The 20339-nt window shown below is 35.4% G+C and overlaps 3 protein-coding genes across 3 annotated transcripts; 1 reads left to right on the forward strand and 2 right to left on the reverse strand.

The window, feature by feature from the left end:
* The first annotated feature begins 620 nt into the window (after window positions 1–620).
* LOC18046829 (WD repeat-containing protein YMR102C) lies at window positions 621–4494 on the forward strand. Its single transcript, XM_024188242.1, is given in 9 exon segments — window positions 621–1064; window positions 1319–1673; window positions 1676–2547; window positions 2673–2763; window positions 2903–3060; window positions 3155–3206; window positions 3355–3434; window positions 3546–3639; window positions 3756–4494. Coding segments are annotated over 8 exon segments (2265 nt in total). The 5' UTR covers window positions 621–1064; window positions 1319–1348; the 3' UTR covers window positions 4349–4494.
* A 956-nt stretch (window positions 4495–5450) lies between these two features.
* On the reverse strand, window positions 5451–9236 carry LOC18046830 (methyltransferase-like protein 17, mitochondrial). The gene is made up of 12 exons (XM_006439210.2): window positions 9028–9236; window positions 8672–8937; window positions 8335–8408; window positions 8126–8220; window positions 7823–7920; window positions 7545–7628; window positions 7192–7272; window positions 6992–7090; window positions 6792–6887; window positions 6368–6447; window positions 6103–6191; window positions 5451–5969 (listed from the first exon to the last, which is right to left on the reverse strand). Exons 1-12 carry the CDS (start codon window positions 9158–9160, stop codon window positions 5626–5628), a joined length of 1539 nt encoding a protein of 512 aa, XP_006439273.1. The 5' UTR covers window positions 9161–9236; the 3' UTR covers window positions 5451–5625.
* Window positions 9237–11363: 2127 nt separating this feature from the next.
* LOC18046831 (short-chain dehydrogenase TIC 32, chloroplastic) lies at window positions 11364–14169 on the reverse strand. The gene is made up of 8 exons (XM_006439211.2): window positions 13728–14169; window positions 13356–13587; window positions 13073–13152; window positions 12803–12959; window positions 12490–12571; window positions 12155–12242; window positions 11975–12021; window positions 11364–11832 (listed from the first exon to the last, which is right to left on the reverse strand). Exons 1-8 carry the CDS (start codon window positions 13849–13851, stop codon window positions 11632–11634), a joined length of 1011 nt encoding a protein of 336 aa, XP_006439274.1. The 5' UTR covers window positions 13852–14169; the 3' UTR covers window positions 11364–11631.
* Between the last annotated feature and the right edge of the window lie 6170 nt (window positions 14170–20339).

Consider the following 20339-nt stretch of genomic DNA (forward strand, 5'->3'; position numbering starts at 1 on the left):
TTTTTTTCGTCACTCTCCTGTGCCGTTACGGTTAAATATCAATTTTCTCTATAATTACCATGAATTAGTCGGTGTAAGCAACAAACTAAGGAAATAATGGCTAGTAATTGAATTTCAACTAAATAGTTCTCTCTTCTTTCTAATTCGAGATATTATTTTTGTTAATGAATTTAAAATTCTTCTTAAATCTTACGAAGTTCTACAAACTACTTGGGAAAGGAAAAAAATTATTAAAAATCAAAAGACCGAGTCCACTGAAAACGCTCAAAGTCAAACCCGCGAGTTGACCTTATACTTTTATTTGTTGATGGGGACATTTTGCTTATTTTCATTTCACGAGCTTCGAGCCGACGCAATTAATTCATTTCACAATTCACAACCTCTAATAAAAGAACCAATTTGAAGTTAAAAATATTATTAATTAATTAATTAATTAATTAATTAAACAGACCGACGGGTAAAGCAATGCACGCTCAAGAGTTATCGGTGAAAACAAAAAAAATTAGAAAAATAAAAACTCCTCTCAAAAGAAAAATAAAAAAAAAGTAAACCAAAAAGTCATGCCCGAATGAGACCAAAAAAGTACCAACCAACCAACTCAACCAACCAAACCAAACCAATCGACAATTACAAAGTACAGCCCAAAGAATTTTCAATTTATATTTGTTTTCGTGTTACGGTAAAGTTGAATGAAATAAAAGAAAAAGAATAAATACTGTCAGTCAATCAATCCATCTTTCACTTCGATGATTTTCTTTTCACCACCATCGTTGAGGACGTTTCCTTTTGCTGTCTTCGCCGTCACCTCGAAACCGAGGCTCTTTGACCTTTCTATTCTTTGATTTTCCAATTAATAAAATCCATACACGGACAGATACAGTGCTGTATTTTTTTTTTTCATTCAATATTTTTTTCTAAGTTCTGTTTTTATGTTATGCTTTGCCTCTTCAAGTGGGAACTGGGGGGGCTTTCTTTTGCAAGGGAGAGGTCATTTCGGAGGTGGGAATGAACCCTTTTAACATTTCCGGTGCGGGGAGCTTGACTAGAATTTTTTGTTGACCCAGGTCAGCAAATCACTTGCTTGTTTTGTTTTTTGATTCGATTTGCTTAGTAATTTTAGTTAGATGCGGTTGAAATTTTTGGTTTTGTCATTCTTGTGAGCTGTTTAATATGTTACAAGATCTGCCTACGTTAGATCGATTTTATTTATTGGGTTGTTTTTCTTCTTTAAGCGACCGTGATATCTGTGTTATTTAATTGGAAAGTTTGTAAATTGATAGATAAAGTTCCCTTTTTTATACATATTTTGATTCAGAAGTTAATGGGTTGAGCCTCAATTGCGCGAAATATGGCGGGTGTGTCTAACGAAGAGGAAGAGGAACAATTCTTTGATACCCTTGAAGAGATCTCTTATGTGTCTGATCGTGATTCGGATTGTTCTGAGGGCTGTAGTTCCAGTGTTGACCACCTGGCCGACAGTGTTCTGTGTTATTCACAGTCTGAAATTTGGACTGGATACCCTCGAAGTGTTAATGAGAGGCGGAGTAAGTTCTTAAAGTTAATGGGCTTTATTTTGGATCAAAGTTTGATGAATGCGGAGGATTCAGAGGATGAATCACGTGTTAGAACTCAGCTGGATGTAGATAGAATTACAGAAAATAGTGGGGCAGTGTTAAGACTTCTGGTTTTGGAGATGACATACACTTCAGTCAATCTTCCATTTCTTCCAAGTTGTGTGAAGCACCCGAAGTATTAGAACATTTTACTTTGAAGGATCATGCTGCGTGTAGAATCGATGACTGGGGCAAGGGAGCGGACTTGGTAGTGAGTGACAATGATCAAGATGAGATAGAGATAGAGAGCAGACTGCAGGAATCAGGTTCAAGTCAATCCGTTAGTTTTGATGAGTTTCTGGGAACACCTGGGTCATCATCATCTTTTGTTCAGCCGCTTCCGAGTAGACAAGATGAGGAGTCAAGGGATTTGGTTGATGCAAAAAGGAAAGTGAAGAGGGGCTGGTTGAAGAAATTAGGTGCCATGGCACGAATTATCGACAGACATGGGAGTGCTACTCTGAAGCCTGGTGACCATGAGTTAACCTTAGGCCAAAGGATGCGAAGAGTTCGTGTACATCCAGTGAAAAAACAATCAAGGGAACTATCATCCCTTTATACAGGACAAGAATTTCTTGCACATGAGGGGTCAATTTTGACTATGAAATTCAGTCTTGATGGACAATACTTGGCAAGTGGCGGGGAAGATGGCACGGTGCGGGTGTGGAAGGTCATTGAGCATGAGAGATTAGACGGATTTGATGTTCAAGACACTGATCCTTCATGTCTATACTTCACAATCAATCACCTTTCCCAACTGATTCCTATAGATGTAGATAAAGAGAAAATAGATAAGACAAAGAGTTTGAGAAAATCATCAGACTTGACATGTGTTGTTTTACCACCAAAGGTCTTCCGCTTATTGGAGAAGCCTTTGCATGAGTTCCAGGGACACAGTAGTGAGGTTTTGGATCTCTCGTGGTCTAAGAATGGGGTCAGTGTTAACTTGACTATATTAATTTTACTGGGCTGATGCATTCTATGATAAAACGTCTAGGATTTTGATGTAATTGAATTATAAGACTAATGTTGCTCATATCTTTGTTGTACTCACTGCAGTTTCTTCTGTCATCCTCTGCTGATAAGACAGTTCGTCTTTGGCAAGTCGGAATTGGCAGATGCCTGAGAGTTTTTTCGCATAATAATTACGGTGAGCCTCTTATACTTTTGTGCACTTCCACCTAAAATGTGTGTGGGAATAGGTTGATGTTAGTCATTTGAATTGCTGCGATATCATTTCTCTCTCATGTTATCAGGTTGATATGTTAACACTGTTGTCATTAATGCAGTGACTAGTGTTGCTTTCAATCCTGTGGATGATAATTATTTCATTAGCGGTTCAATCGATGGGAAAGTTCGCATCTGGGAAGTGCGTCGCTGTCAGGTTGTTGATTACACCGATATAAGAGAGATAGTCTCAGCTGTGTGTTATTGCCCTGATGGAAAGGTTAGGCAAAATTCTGCATGTAATTTCTGTTAAAGAAAGTGAAAAATTAAATAGAAGGTTTTTGTTAAGAAATCTCTTTGCTATATCATGGCAGGGCGGAATTGTGGGTACGATGACTGGCAACTGCCGTTTCTATGATATTAAAGGTATGCAAATATTTGACTTGTCGACAACTGCATATTTGTTTGCATTGTTAGGTCATTGAGTCATCTAAAATAAATCAAAGTAAGATAATGTTATTAGATAAAGAATCAGTAGCTTTTTGCTATCATTTGATCACGTTTTGTGTGGCAGATAATCAATTGTATCAGCAAAATCAAATTTGCTTACAGGGCAAAAAGAAGTTACCAGGCAAGAGGATAACTGGCTTTCAGGTGGTTAAAATCTAGTTTTCTTATTTTATGTCGATGTGAATTAATTTGTCTAAGCTTTTTCTCATTAATTTAGCTGGAGATAAGACATGTGATGGTTATTTCATCTTCTAGTTTTCTCCAAGTGATCCCAGCAAAGTGATTGTCACGTCTGCCGATTCACTGGTCCGAGTACTTTGTGGGGAGAATGTCGTTGGGAAATTTAAGGGTGGGTTATGTTGTTCAGAATTTCACATTCATGAGACCTATAAAAGTTTTACATTTTTAGAGTTCTTTACAACGTGGGTTTCTGATTGTTGACTTTTAATTTGTTTCCTCTTCCAGCATCAGCTTTTCGAGTTGCAGGAAGCCAGATGTTTGCAACTTTTACCTCAGATGGGAAACATGTTGTCTCACCCAGTGAAGATTCCAACATCTACATCTGGAACTACTCGAACCAGGACAAGTCCTCTTCTCGATCAAAGAGCATTTGGTCCTGCGAGAGCTTCCTATCCCACAATGTTTCGGTTGCTATCCCTTGGGTTGGCTTGGAAACCACGGCTGGAGCACTTCCATCCCCAACATTTGGTGAGAAAATGCAGAGAAATAGCCTCAAACAGAATAACCATCAAAATCTAGAAGGAGATTTAGACCAAAACATGCCTCACTCTCCATCGGATTGTTTCTCGCATGCACGTGATTTTTTTTTAGAGTACATGACTAAGAGTGCAGCAACTTGGCCTGAGGAGAAGCTTCCAAATGCAAGTCCAAAGGCGGTTTCCCTTTCACCTCTCTGTAAATCAAAGCTAAAGCTTTTGAAGAGTGCTTGCCAAAGCATTTTAAGCAATCCTCACTTGTGGGGTCTTGTGGTTGTTACGGCAAGCTGGGATGGACGCATTAGAACCTATCTGAATTATGGGTTACCTATTCGTATTTGAGTCCCCTAACATTTAGCAATTCTCTCAGGATTTTGCTTCGGTTGTTGGGCATTTCGAAGACAACAAATGATATATTCATAAGGCTCGTATGTGCATGTGCGGTTCCAGTACAGATGACAGATAAGAGAATATCTTTTTTTCTTTAAGACATCATTAAATGTACAATTTCAATCCCTTCCCCTTTTTCCTCTAAAATGTATTCTGGCCAGTTTTTCAAAAGGTAGCTTCTGTATTCGTAATGAAATGTATCCCCATAGGAAGGTTCATTATATGATTCTTTGATTGGTTGAAAGATTTGTTGGTCTTCAAAGTTTAGAAGCCTGGCTCTCGCATCAGCACACGCACGCAGAGAAAAATGTAAAACAAAAGCCAAAAAAGTAAAAGAAAGAGAAATAAAAGGATGTGGTTAATATTTGATTATGTGGAATGTTTTGGCCTTTATATAACAATACAGCTCTGACGTTTTTGTTTTGTTGCCTACTCGCCTGGCGGTTCAAAAGCGAATCTAGAGTGTTCTGCGTCAAAGTTCAAACTCCATGCACAGACTTGATACCGACAACAATAATGTAAAGACAAATAATTAGACTTATGAAATCCCTACAATTTATTGTAAGTCGACTGACAAGCACTTTGACAAAGAATTGATGTTTCAGAAATTACCAATACGATAACCAATCGATGAATTGACTAAGCTTCAGAATGCTGGAATGGAATTATCCCGAACTTAACGAAGCTCCAACTCGTCTACCAATCAATGTAGAGAATCCTGCTTCATTCATAGACTTTGTTCCTCAAGAAAATAAACTGCTACTGCTAGATGACATTTTTTAGGGGTACCATCAACACAGCAACTTGTCATTCAACTCTGATAAAATTCCCTTCCTTTCAAGTATTATGCATAATGTACTGTTAGTTTCTGTCAAGGGTAAATACTGTCAAGGGTAAATAGTTTACTACGCTCCTTTGCCAATTACCACGACATGGTATCACCATCACATACTATTACTATGGCGGTGGACACATTAGTCTGCCATCGCAGTCCGTCTGACTGCACTGCTAGTTTCTCCATACAAACTAACCAATATTGAATGGGAGAACTTAATAAACAAAATTGCTGGTCTTCTTACATTAAAAAATCTTTGCACCACATAAATCACAAGCCGAAGAGACAGAGACATACAAAATTTCTTATGGAAATAATAAATAATGAGAACAGTATTTACAGACAAGATTCACATAATACACTAGTGAACAAACATGTGGATTTTTTTTCCAACCTAGAACGGCCATAAATCACCCCAGAGAGATTTCTTGGCCAGACGATGTAGAGTAGGATTCTTACTGCGTGTGAAGACCAGATGTTGAAACGAGCCCTCTGACCCATCCCTTTTGATTGATCGACAAACATCCATCGCAACCTGTCTCCCCCTTCGAACAGGACTGAAGATAATCCTTCCCCAGCCACCCCCAAGATCAGCAGGGATTGTTTCTTCTTCTCCCTTCTCTTGATCTTTGTCACTGTCAACAGTGTCATCTTGAACTTCATCGGACTCATAATTAACCAAATCCTCTTTCTTACATGGCTCTACTTCGGCTTCAGCTTGTAGTCTAAGTAGATCCTCTGTCATGGCCAAAAACAAAATATTAAAACTCAAAAAACTTGAAATAGTTGAGTTTACTGAATCACAAAAATTTTTGTGGAGGTGGGAGGGTGTTGTGGTGTCGTGTGGTTGTGCAGAGTGCGTGAAATCTACCATAGTCAATCTCAAGATCTTCTGGATTTCTTTTAGCATGCTGCTCCTTCAAAGTATCAAATTTCATGCCATCAAGAGGCCAACGTTCCCTGATTGAATTAAAAATGAAAGTGAAATCACAAGCAAAATTCAGAAAGGCAATGACTAATGCTAGTGAAAGGGGATCGGGATAAAATGTTTGCAAGAATTACTTAAAGAGAGGTTGTGTTACATTAGAGGATAATACTATTCACAAATTTTGAGCACTGCATTCAAGACTACAAACCTTGGTCTTTCTCCTCGTCTGAAGGCAACAAAACTAAATTTTTCATCCTCAAAGCCACGTAAAGGCTCACTCTTCGAACGCTACCAAAAAAAAAAAAAGAGAACGAAAGAGAGAAAATATCAACAAACAATAAACTCTACAATTTGATGATTTGACATAAAAATAGACAAATAGAAGAGGGAAAATTTTTTGATGTCTTGTGAAATACCCTGACAGATTGGAGAAACCTATCAGCAAAAGGCGGATTATGACAACATTAATCAGTTAGAACACTAATATCACTTTGCAGTGATCTTCCAATCAATTGGCAGGTCACTAATTTGCCATGAATGCTACTTTGTTCTCAATATTGGCGTTTCGACAACATATAAAATATGTGAACCTTGCATGAGTAGAGCACATGAAGAATGGATCAAGAAGACACCTTGTATGCACGCTGTGATGTTGTCCTCTGCAAGCGCTGAACAAAATGACAGTATTTTCCAGAATTCTCCAATGGACAACGCCCCTCATGAGGACACTGCATTAAGAGAACCATTTATTTAACAAAAATGAAAGGGGTGAATAAGTTGAGGACCATAATAGCTTGGGAAAGATGTGTGGGAGACAAAAGTCTATACTCACAGGAGCAACTATATGCACACCACTTCTGAGAGTCACCAAGTCCTTAGAAGTTTCCTTGTTTGTATCTTTAGATTTGCGGGCTTCATATTTGCGACTTTTCTAATAAGCCATAAAAGTTGTGTCAAAATGAATACAGGCAAAAATTGCAAGATCGTAAAGAACAAATACCGGATGCCTTATGCAACAAATAATGAACTCACCCTTTTCTCCATCCATAATATATGAGATCGCATCTGGGATATGATACTCGATCCCTGAGGTGTTCCTGGTTCAACTAAAACCTGCCGCAAATTTGAATGCAGAAAGATAAAATGGTATCAAATCAGACAGAAAACGGAAAACATGTAAACCGAAACAGTCCGCAATAACACATTAACTTCAGCAAGAGCTATGATAAACAAGTACTCCCGCATGTCAAGATGGGACAAACATGAATACGTAAATGCTTTTTATGCACAACATGCTAGTAAATAGTAATGTAAATCATCAAAACTCCTCTGTATCACAGATAATCACACAAAAAAATAAACTCCTTCATAACTTGAAATCATACCAGGACATCCCGAGTAAGGTCCCAAAGCTGGCGCACTATTGTGATTCGGTCCTGCAATGACGGTACCTCCCCAAGCACATAAGACTTGTCCCCATAGCCAAAAAAATCAAAAGTAATTAGAACCAACCAAAGGCCACATATGATGAAGACATGCACAAGTGTAGTAGTTTGACGGAATATTTTACCCTTTACGAAGATGTCACTACAAAGATATAAGCAAAGGCAAAACATAACAACCTCAGGCAAAGGAGTGAGGAATCTTAAAGGATACAACTTACAGCAATTACAAGGTCGTGTTCCCTCTCAGACTTACTGATATCTTTATTTAGTGCTTGTATGCTATTATAACTATGAATCAGAGGCAGATCCTTCAGACCTAAAATAATTGACAGATTAACATCAGAATTTTCGGTTAACTGGTGATTTCTTGTATAAATTTGGGGTTCTTTGGGGGGTGAGGTGTATTGGGCCGCGGGGGTTGTACAAAAAAATATATTCAAACTAACTGCACCGTCGAGTATATATGTCTAGAAATGACTAACAAAAGATGGTTAAAAAATAAATAGCGGATCAGCAAGTACCTTGCATAAGGCTCTGACCTGCACGCTGCATTGATTGGGATGGTTCTACTAAATTCACTTTTTCCAAAGACCGTGGCCAAACCTCTCTCAATGCCCTGATGACATTTCAATCAAATCTCATCAAAGTTCACAACTAATGAAAAAAACTCAAAAGCTCTACATATCTCAATCTGCAGAAACCACTAGACGAAGTCAAACCCAGTTCTCACCAGAAAGCTGAACCAGTTCCAGCACCAAAATCTAATACTTTTGCAGGAGAGAAACCTGGTAGCCTCCTGCGAACCTAATAGTCAAAGGATTAATTATGAATTCACTGTGACTGTCTAAATTAAATTGCCACAGACCTAAAAAATTTTGTGCCCAGATTAGCAGAGTACTATCATAAATAGAAGGCAACCAATATTTTCTAATCCAAAGTTTCAGAATTTCGACTGCGCCCAATACTTCGCACATGAGGCAAGCTGAGCAATCCCTTCATTTGTTGAACATATAATTACAGAGTCAGGAAAAAAATCAAAAATACCAACAAAATTCAATCTTGTATACCTCGCAAAGGACTCTGTAACAAGCAGAGTAAACAGCAGGCATTCTAGAAGCAACATAAGCAATAGTCTCATCGTCTCTGTACTTAAGACCAATATCCCCGTAAGCGCTTTTGATCTTCCACCTCTTAGATTGCTCCACAGACTTCAAAGGGTCCTCAAATAGCTCCTTTGAAGTCGACTCCGTCAGCGTCAAATTGACTCCCTTGATCGCGTTGAAAGATTCCGATAACCTCAGCACTTTCCTCTTCATGTGCGGCTCTTCCTGCTCTAAACAAATTAAAAATAAATTCTAATGTTAATTAGTGTTGTAAATGTCCGTTTTGTTGGTGGGGTTTTTGTATAAGTGTTGAATATAACCTCGGAGGTATCTTTTGATGGCGCGGCGCAGGCGGACGGGGACAATGAGGCATCCCTCCGATTGTTTGGCGGCGGAGCGAAGAGTTTCTGCTGTAAATATTTTCTGTGTGGTTTCAGGGATCAAGCTGACCATTTCTGGCGTTGGTGGTGGCCGAGTGAGTCACCGAGTCAAGTGCGAGTGCGAGTCGAGGTATTGAAGCATTCCTTCGTTTCGTTGGGGGTTTTGCCGATATAAGGGTTTAAGGACTTGTGGTGACTTTAAGGGCTCATGATGAAAGCCCATTTTTCTTGGGCCATTTAGCCGAATTCAGATACATGGGCCATTTTTATTGTATGTTTTAAAACAAGAGTGCTTTCCGCACCCCCATTGATTTCCTTGTAACACCTCTTTTTTTGTTTGTTTGAATCATAGGTCATAGCCGTACTGTTGCTGAAAAAATATATGGAAGGACAGATATAAATTTAATTAAATTAAAGTATCTTTGTAAATCATGAACTCCTAATTATTTTTTTTAATTCTAATACATAATACATTTAATTTTAATGGTGAAATTAAAATAATTTAAAAACAATGAAGAAATAAATTACCTAGTAACTATTTTTATTAAGAAAATATGTTTATAATTTTCTATTTTAAATGATAGTAAAATTTAATTAAAACTTTGTTTTGATTTTGTCTATTTTGTAACTTCACAAAAAAAAAAAAAAATGAAGCCATAAATATGAAACGAGGGGTATATTAAGATCTTTAAAAAGGGGTAAGAAGCTCCACTCTTATACAAATTGTCTATGTTCCACGTAAACAAACAACATTTCGGTTGTATTGTTAACATGAATAAGACTTGTCATTTTTTCCTAATCAAAATGGAAAAATCAAATAAAGTTTTTTTTTTTTTTTTTATCATTGATATGTATAAATATTGCAATTAGATATTCATATTTATAGTATCGCTTAATTTGGTTTTTTATGTCCTTGTCCAAAGTAGTAGTTCTTTTTTTTTTTTTCAAAGATAAAAATATATATTTGTACAATATATAAAAACTTATAAATTTAAAAATTAAGGGTTGTTTTTTGGCTGATATGTGATTAATCACTTATGCATAATCTACAAAAACATCACAATCTAAGTTCATTTGGAAATCTTTATGTGTTTGTAGCCCAACATAAAGGTCTAATCTACTCGTACTAACAACTTTTGAGGAGAACTCTTATCTAAATTTCATTTTTATGAAAAAGAAGAAAAGCCGCGTGGGAGCTGGGACTAATATACCATAATATTATGAGAAGACTAACTCACCATTAAGCACATAGATAACTCGTGGTATTTGCTTCCATAAACTTCTCTAGCTTTTATTGGTAAAACTTTCATTGCACTTGTGGGATTGTCGAGGGGATTTGGCCAAAGGTCAAAAACTTTCCTCGAACATCCATGTTATCCTCATTGGTGTTAATTTTGATTGAAAGAAATAAACAGGACATCCAGATTTTGGCAATCGTATATATTAAGGTAATAATTATTTTTATGTCCATGTGCATGAGTGGGACATGTCACCGAACATTCGTCAATATTATGACATGTGAACCAAACCCACAATGGCCCTAAAGAATCATCATAGCTCTCAAGCAAAAAGAAATAGGAGCACGATGCTCTGTGATCATGAGACATAGACATTGACAAATTGTGAATAGAAGTGGAAAAATATATAGAGAGAGGTCCATGCATTCACCCTAATTGCAATGGGTAGAAAAGAAAACTAGGGTTTCTGTATTAGCTTTAAATGTTTGATGTTTGTCGAGCTTCGCTTAGCAAATGCAAAGAAGTTCATATTCCAACGAAATAAAGGTGGAAAGGTTTCCAAAACACCATAAAAAGATGAGCATTTGCAATGATACCAAATGAGGGAGTAGTAGCTCGTTGCCGATGAATAGTTCCGTAGCTTGAACGCATGTTTCCATCCCACCACCAAACTCCATATATCGGAGCATGTTAGTAGGACCCATGCACTTACCCCAAAGATACTCTTCTAAATTAAAATCAACCACCACATGATACAAACTGACCCCATGTACGTTCTTATTCCCCCACTTATATATTCTTCTCGTATATATTAATTTAGTTAGCTACCTAGTTTTTTTTTTTTTTGTTTTTTTGTTAAATGATCATCTATTAGATCATACTAATTGTTAATAATAAAAATAATGATCATTTTGATTAGCTAGGGTTTCCATGTTCTTTCGCTTCCAATGAAAACACTTGAAAGAAATAAAAATAGAAAAAAAGAACTCTACTCCATAATCATTCTAGCTATAATTATAACAAAAAATGATAGGCTAAGCAATGAGTTCTTTTTTAAGTACACAAACCCATTACATAAAGTAGCTAATTAACTCAGAACTTGCATAACATCTACCAAGCAATAACAAAACATATTAATTAACATGTTTTAATTATCTAAAAAGTTATCTATTATGTCTGCTAATACTATAGCTTTACTCTTAAACTTGTATACGTTTTACAGGGATATAAATTGTTTCTGTTTCTATATAAAGTTCTTTTCTTTTCTTTTCTTTTTTTCTTTTTCCCTCTTTTCTACTAGTTCGATTTAATCATTGGCACTGAGTGGATCAAAAACTGATTTAGGGTCTCTAGAAACTAGAAGTTCAGAGGCAGCCCATAATCTTGAAGCTTCGTTTGAGTTTGACCCCAGCTTGGACGTCCAAGCTTCGTTGCAGTCAGCAAAATATTTTCCAGACACGTTCACCAGTCTTGGATGAATTGCAACGTAACAAGTTGTAGCAGCACCCTACGAAATACGAATACAAATTAAGTACATACTTAACATACTGTACGCTTAATTATTTTCTTTTCTTAGTTTTCTCTTTGGTTAATTTGTTCAATGTAATTAATTAGTTCGTTAGTTAAAGTGACTTGGATTAAAACTTTACCTGAGGAATGGTCTTTAAGAGCTTTGAGGTAAGGAAGAATACAAGATCTGCATATATACACTTGTGTTAAAGAATTTAATTTGAAGAAAATAAACAAATAAAATTGGAGTTATATATATATATATATATATATATATATATATATATATATATATATATATAATGTTGATGATGTGTCACCTGTGATGAAGCCTTCTCGTTCTCTGGTGAGTCGGGTTCTGACGATCCCTGGATGAACGCAATTCACTGTCACATTCGCTTCCATTTGCTGCATTATCATAAACAGATTTTTTTTGGTGGGATAAGATTATCAAATATAATTAAGAAACATTAATTAGTAAAAAGAGACGATTAATAAAGATATATGGACAAGAAAATTAAAAAAGAAAACAAAAAATTTCGGTTTTTTTTAAATTATTGTCTCTTTCTTTAATTAAATAATCATATAAATAATTTAATTATAAGCACGTATAATAAATAATAAATATATAGTAATAGTAGTAGGAGTAATGTACCTTGAGTCTCTGGGCAAGCTCCTTGGTGTGCAAAACGTTAGCGAGCTTCGAGAGAGCATAAGCACGTGTCGCATCGTAATGACTGGAGACACCCAGACAAAAATTTCATAAAATCAATTACAAAAAAAAAAAACGAAAAAGAAAAAGTCAAATCCCGTATCATATGTATCATATATATTATGAATTCATCACCGTGTCCTTGGGCACGGCACGCATGGCCGGTCCAAGTCCAACTATCCCCAACTAGATTAACCAATAATTAACAATCATTAACGCAATTAACAAATAGAATTAATGGTATTATTCCTTTTACCTTTTGTTTCGCGAAATCTGTCCGAGATATCGGATCATATCGCCGGAGAACCAGCTGTGAATGCTCGATGATACGTTCACTATACGCCCTTGAATGCCGGTCGCTTTAGCCGTTTCAATCATCTTCTTTAGCAACAATTTAGTCAGTAAAAAGTGGCCTGAAAATTCATCAAAAATAATATTTGGTTTTACAACTGTCAGACAAATTAATATATATGAGCAAAATTCAATTTTTTTTTTTTTAAAAAAAAATTATTTTAGCAATACTTACCAAGATAATTAGTAGCAAAAGTCATCTCGATTCCATCCTCAGATATTGCATGCTGGTGCGCAAACTTGCCAGCGTTGTTTCTAGATCAAACCCAGAAAAGTGAAAAGTTGATATAGTAATCAATCAAGCCAACCGCAAATTTCTTTTGAAGTTTTCAGTTGGGAGCAAAAAACAATAAGAACGAAACTGAATTTCCATCATTTTCTCAAGAACCAAACAACCATAATAATAAACACATAAACAAAACAATCTTTTTTTTTTTTTGTTTAATATATATACGTACATGAGGAGATTGAGAGGTAAGTTGAGAGAGTGAAACTGAGAAACAAAGTTACGAACAGAGGAGAGGGAGCTAAGATCAAGAGGCAAAACAACAATATCGGAGCCGGGACAGTCGGATGCTAAACGCGCCTTGGCTTCCTCCGCGGCTTTGAGGCTCCGAGCCGGCAGCACTAACCTCGCTCCCCTCTTCGCTAACACGCGGGCCGTCTCTGCTCCTATTCCTGATGTTGCTCCTATATTTAATATTTAATATTTTAATATTCATCAACTTTCTTTGTTTGTACGCTAGCTACAACAAAGTTTGTTAACTAACTCATCCTCCTCTTTAACCCATCGGTAATCAAACTTTAATTATATATATGAATAAGCTTACCGGTAATGATGGCGGTAACTGAACTCAAATTGGGGCAGCCATCCGTGACTTGCTCGGCGGTGGACTTGGAGCCGTAGCCGCTGGCCCCAGCTGAGCCGAGGAGGTATTTGACCGTTTCTAACATATTAATTGCAATGGGTTTAATAACTATATATATTAATGTTGCACGAATTATGAATGCCACCCCCCTCCGTATTTGCAGTTTTCTACTCGATAGTAGCTGTAATAGAGAGCGAGCGAGCAAGCAATAAAAATTAAAAAGCGCTTCATTTGCTGTGTCAGAGTGAAGATATTAAATTTGCTGCCAACGCCGCTTTGCATTTAATAGAAATTAATTAAGGAGGCAATGTTGTTTATGTGGTTAAGGGCTAAAGCAAAACGGAGGGTTCAGATTAGATTTTTCCTTTTGTTTTTACCTTTTTATTGGCGGAGAGGATTGGATATTTGGCATTCATTGATCGATCAAGATAATTAAGGTGTTTGCGTGATTGAAGATGACGACGAGACATGAGAGGGGCCTTCTTAATTAATATTAATTAATTACGGGGCCTAGTTAATCCAACCATTAATTTATAACAGAGGATTAGTTGTTTGTCTAACGTCTATTATTATGGGGTTAAGGATCGGTAAAGACGGAACTTTTATTTGAATAAATCGGCAGGGCATGCAATTCATCGGGGAAAAAAAAAAAACCAAAATTGAGCCCTTGTACGTTTGACCTTCGCGTTGGGAAATGACACCTCAGTGGCCTTTGGATTATTTAGAGTCTTGAGTAAGATTCATTACTCTCCAACTTCAAGATTAACTAATTAGTTTATGATTTTAGTTTAAATTTTTAAAGTATCCGATTTTTATTTTTTATACATTGGTAGACTATTACTAAAATTAATATATAAATTTTTATGAAGAAATTAAATTTTGATAATGCTCTATACGGGCACGATATTTAAAATTGAACAAAAACTTAATATAAATTTGATGAATTACCTAATAAGAACACGAGCACCATCGATTATTCACCGAATATTAATTTTTTCTTATTCTTCCCTGATAAGATGTAGATGATTTATTCTTTTATTTTGTGTGATTTTACTTGTATGAGGAAAAATTAATATCTTTGTTTTGTCAAGTGATAGGTGTCATTGGCAAGTGAACAATAATAATGATAATAATAAGATTAATTAGTTGATTGGGCTTGGGCTTGGGAAAGAGTCGGCGATTAAATGAAATGAAAATAAATAAATAAATATTATAGGGCTAATGGTGCATCCAGATCCAGACAAGCAGTAAAAAATCGTCAAAGGGAATCGCACGTGAGGCGTTGCAGATCGGTCAATCCTGCGGCCTCGAATCCGGCATTTCGTTGGGATGCAAAACCTTACCTTGCTTTTACCCGCTCAATCATTCATTCCCGTTGAAGCCCCACACGCACACACACGTATATATATTATTTATTTATTTGAAAAAATTAATTAATTAAGCTCACTAATTGGACTTAATCACATCGAATCAAATTTTGTGTGGTGGGTTGTGGAAGTTTCTTTTCTATTTCTTTGGATTAAAAAAAATTAATTAGACGCCAATTTGTCAGTCTCTTCCGTTGGTTTACTCACTTGATTTCATTAAAAAATTTGTAATGTCATAAAAAAACATAATACAGACACATGTGGTGTTGTTGGTTTCATATTTATCATTCATCATATTTATAAGAGACTTAGACAAACTTCTAGAAGATAAATTATTTTTATATTTTTTAGACAATGATTATGAACTTGCGTATTACCTTTCTTTTTCAATCATGGGACTTAATGTTAATTAATAATCCTCTCAAAATTATTTAGACAGCCCCATTTGTTACAAATCTGGACTAGATTTTATAAACATAAAAGTAAACTAGTTAACTATGATAAAACTAAGGACTATACATGTGTGTGTGTGTTTGTGTGTGTGTGTATATATATATATATATATATATATATATATGATTTGTTAAGGCATGTTTGGTAGCGAAGTCTTGTCAAAAAGGGTTGGTACTTGGTAGGGCCTTTATTAAAAGCCAAAAGTTTAATTAGTAATAGATAAAAAGGAAAAGAAGCCACGAAAATTTAGCTTTTTGAGGCACTTCTACAGGCCCCGTGCCCCATGCGGGGACCGATTTACATTATATTCCCAACTCCATAGTCCCATACCAACATTTTCTTTATCAATTACAAATTTTGACATCATATATCAATCATCTTTCATCATCCTTTTATATATATATATATCCATCCAAGATCTTAAACTTTATTAACGTCTGTAAAAACTATTAAAATTTGAATACAGCTTTCTTTTTAGGTTATACAAGTAAATTTTTGATCGATCATCTGTAAAATTCGGATCTAATAAAGTCAGTATAAAGTTTTAATAGAATTGAGTAAAATTTGAGTAGATAAAGATTGAACTAATTAAATATTAAAAAATAATTGAGATACATTGAACATACGGAAATTCAAACATAATGTTTTGACTCCAATACTATAAGAAGAAAATTGCTATAGCTAAAAAGGTTAAAATCTAAATACTGAACGGCGACATTAATTCATTGTTTGTGTGGACGTTGCTTTGAAGATCATTGACTATGAGTTGTATTAGGAAACAAGAAAAGAAGTTAACTATTGAAGCAATAAATTAAAAGGGCAAAAGGATAGGGATTAGAAAAGTTGAACAGCGGGATGGATGAAGCAAATTGAATGATTTTTGGTGAAATGGGCAAAGAGCAAAATGTAGGGCTTCCTTATCAAGTTGACAGCTGGGTGTGGAGGAGCAAAGGAAAAGTGAAAGCAGTGCATGAACTGTATCTATATGGTCTACTTACCACTAATATTTCTCACACAAAGATTTTGCTAAATAATATGCTACTGAACTATATATACGGTCCAATTGCCTATCACAAGGGCTCCGGCTAGCTATTATTAATTAATTAATTACTTTTTTTTTCCATATGTAAGGGTTATTTTCTTTAATGATGAATGGACACACGAATGCTGTGCATTTGTTTGGTAATAAAAATGCATGGCCGCCGGTGACTGGTGAGACCAAAGTACAACAAATTGAGGTCCCAACTAAAATTTGTTCAAACCATGCACATGGAGAAGACACTGACGTAACAATAGATTCCGCCAGGCAGACACTCGATGCAGTACATCGAGCTCAGATCCTAATCCTGCAATTTCCAGTACATCGATCAGCAGCAGCCCCCACAAACCCTTTTATTATTATTATTATTATTTTTATGTTATTCTGTTTACAGAAAATGAAAATCTACTCAAATTAATGAACAAGGGGTTGATTAAAAGATAGATAGAATTTTCCCATAAATCAGTCTTAATTAAATCTTAATGAAGGAGGGATATTGTACACAGATTGTTAATTATGATTCTGCTTGGGACTTGTCTTAATAATTTAATGTTGCCCATTTAAAGTTGGTCCCAAAAGTTTACTCAAAAGGAAATTTATTTTCACAACCTGATCATGATCACATGGAAAGGCTCGAGACTTATAACTCAGGATTAATGATGGAGGGTTTGGTTCAACTTTAAAGCTTTCTATTATTAAACTTGATCTGCAAAGCAAATTTATTTTCGTTGTCTGTTTAGTCTTCTCTTCTATTTTGTTATTTAATTAGTCTTTTTCTTTAGTAAAGGATCCTCCGAGCAAAGCAAAAAGAAAGGCCTCCCCTTTTATCCTTCTCGCGCGTACACATGTCAGTTTCTTTCTTTTTCGTTTCTGGTTTTCAATTATCTATTGTCACCTTTCGACACAAATTTTTTTTTTTTTTTACCCCGCAATCTTCTTTCAAAAACGGGCGGTATTATTGTTTTCTATTGTTAATCGGTTGAGTGAAGGTAATCTGGGACTCTACACATACCAATATATATAGTTTAATTCAAAAATCTATAAAGAATTAGTCCAAATTAAAATCTACTCTTACTAATAATTTCTTTTAAAAAAAATCCACCATTATTCCATATTTTTGTGAGGAAAAAAAAGAGAGAAAAGAACTCTTAAAAGAACTTGAGTTAGTACCTTTAAAATTATTTAAAGCAACCAACAAAGTATTGGCTCCACTGGCAATGGAGTCCCCTTAAGTGGCTTGACTGGATTTCCTCCCCAGTTCAAGTCGCAGGGAAGTCGCCTTTGTTGGGAGAACCCGTGCCTCTTGGTTCGAGTGGGGACTTCTAGTCTGGGCTATGATACAGGCTTAAAGGTGCCTCCCACAATTGGGGAGGTTCGAGCGGGGACGTCTAGTCTGGGTTGTGGTACGGGCTTAAAGGTGCCTCCCACAATTGAAGCCCTCCCCAGGATACCTCCTGGTAAAAAAAAAAATAATTATTTAAAGCACCCGTTTGCGATAAGGCTGTAAGCTTAATATCGAGTGAAAGCAGTGTTAAATCATTCAGTCAACACCAATTAATACATTCAAAGATGGGAGTAAAAAATGCCTCACTCTTTCAAAGAAGGATATGCATGCATGGGTTTCATTTGTCCGAAAATTTATGAATGAATATACCAATTTACGAGTTATAGAGAATAGGGAAAATTCTAACAATCTGAAAGTCATTAACCCTGGATACACCCTCTCTAGCCAAAAAGTTGTGTAGGTTCCCAATTGGATTCGTCTTTCACTAATAAAATGCAGAATAAGATCAAGCATTAGGATATTGTTTGTGAGATTGTGTTAATTATTGAGGCTCAGGCTCTTCTTTTCCCATCTCATTTCCGTGTTCATTTGGCCAACTCTATTTGACTAATAAGATGCTTTGAAAGGGAAGCTGCACCCTATGACACTATATTTTTATGCACACAATTGCTCATCTCTAGTCATTACTTCCCACTAACTCATTTCCCAATCTCAAAATAAAACACAAATATATTCTTTTAATACCAAAAAGCACTTGTGAATGGTGTCATGTGAATAACCCCACTCTTAAATGATTGCCACTCTTTTGTGTGGGAGCCCCGAATCTTGCAGGGTCCATATCCCTTAAAATTAGGGTTTATGGTTTCCAATCTCTTTGTCTAAGTTAATATTTGGCTTGCTGATGCTATAATCATCCTTCCACCTCCTTCATTTGAATATTCTTTCAGCTGGAATTTTAAATGTTATTGCATATATATCTTGATAATGGGTTTCTTTAATAATAATTAAGGTTGGCAAAGAAATAATAAAAGAAACTGAAAATTGGCAACATTCCAAATTAATTAGTGAAACAAAAGGCACTAATAATCAAAAAGCACTTTAGAAAAGTTATAATGTATGCATGGTACAAATAATTTGAGCTACATATATATATATATATATATATGGTAGTTTTCAAGTCCGGAATATTAAAGTGTGGGAAAAGTTTGGGAAAACTTTAAAACTCCACGGGTTTAAATACTTAAAATTTAAAGCGTTTAAACCGCACGGTTTATGTGTTTTTCCGAACGATCCCGCACTTTAAAATTTCGGATTGGATATATATATATATATATATATATATATATATATATATATATATATATATATTTATTTATTTATTTATATTTATCATATGATTAATTATCATTATGCATGCTCAAAATGATTGAATTTGATAGAATATGGCTCGCAGAAAAAGTAGGTTTTGTTGTTGTTAACAAATGGTATCACAAATAGGAATCCAATTGATACCTTGTGGATTTCTTAATCATGCCTAATAAGTTTTGGCTTTATGTTCTCATTTTCTCAAGAAAATTACAAACAAGATACCCATAATGCTAACCTTACTAAGCTACACACTTAAATTAGAATATTGTTGCTATTCTCTATGATTAGAGAGGATCTATTAGTGGAAAAATTAAAAAGAAAAGAGATCGTTATCTCTCATTGACCCACCATCACCCACTAAGTAGGCCCTTAATTACAAAATATCTTTGTGATGAAATGAATCATATATAAAGATGCCATATATGAGTTGGAGTCTGAGTAGTTTCTATGAAATCTTATGTTAAATAAATTTTATTTTTTTAACCTTTAATTTGTCAGTTCCTTCATCAAGATTGTGACAGAAACTTATTAACAATTAGGCAACTAAATCCACCTGCTTTGGAATGGAACATTATTTAGCTATCAATGCTCCCAATGATCAAACTAGTCCGAGAAGTAAATCCAGGATAAATTAGTGTCATAATCGAAAGCCTAATCTTTACTACTTAAAATTTATTAGTTCGAGAAAAGCACTAGCAAGCTCTAAAAGATTATGGAGATCATACATGCGAAATACGATCACTTTTATTCGAATTTTGAAACCTCGTCTGCATTGATAATGATTCATGCGTTGCTAATTAACAAAAGATAGAGAATGTGTGGATTCTGATTATGCAATATTAGTCTAATTCACAACAAAAACAATGAAAGCTCTTCCCTTCCCATTCAGAAAATTAGTATTTGAAAAAATTGAAGTTGAGCCAGAAAGGACGCGATTAATTAACTTGATTAATCGACAGGTTAATTACGTATAGATCACTCCACTTTGGTGCCCCAACATTAGTTTTCGTTATGCTAAGCTTATTCCAAAATTTTATTTTAGGGCATGAAGGAATATCCAA

The sequence above is a fragment of the Citrus clementina genome, unplaced genomic scaffold (assembly GCF_000493195.1).
Source record: "Citrus clementina cultivar Clemenules unplaced genomic scaffold, Citrus_clementina_v1.0 scaffold_3, whole genome shotgun sequence".
NCBI classification, from domain to species: Eukaryota; Viridiplantae; Streptophyta; class Magnoliopsida; order Sapindales; family Rutaceae; genus Citrus; species Citrus x clementina.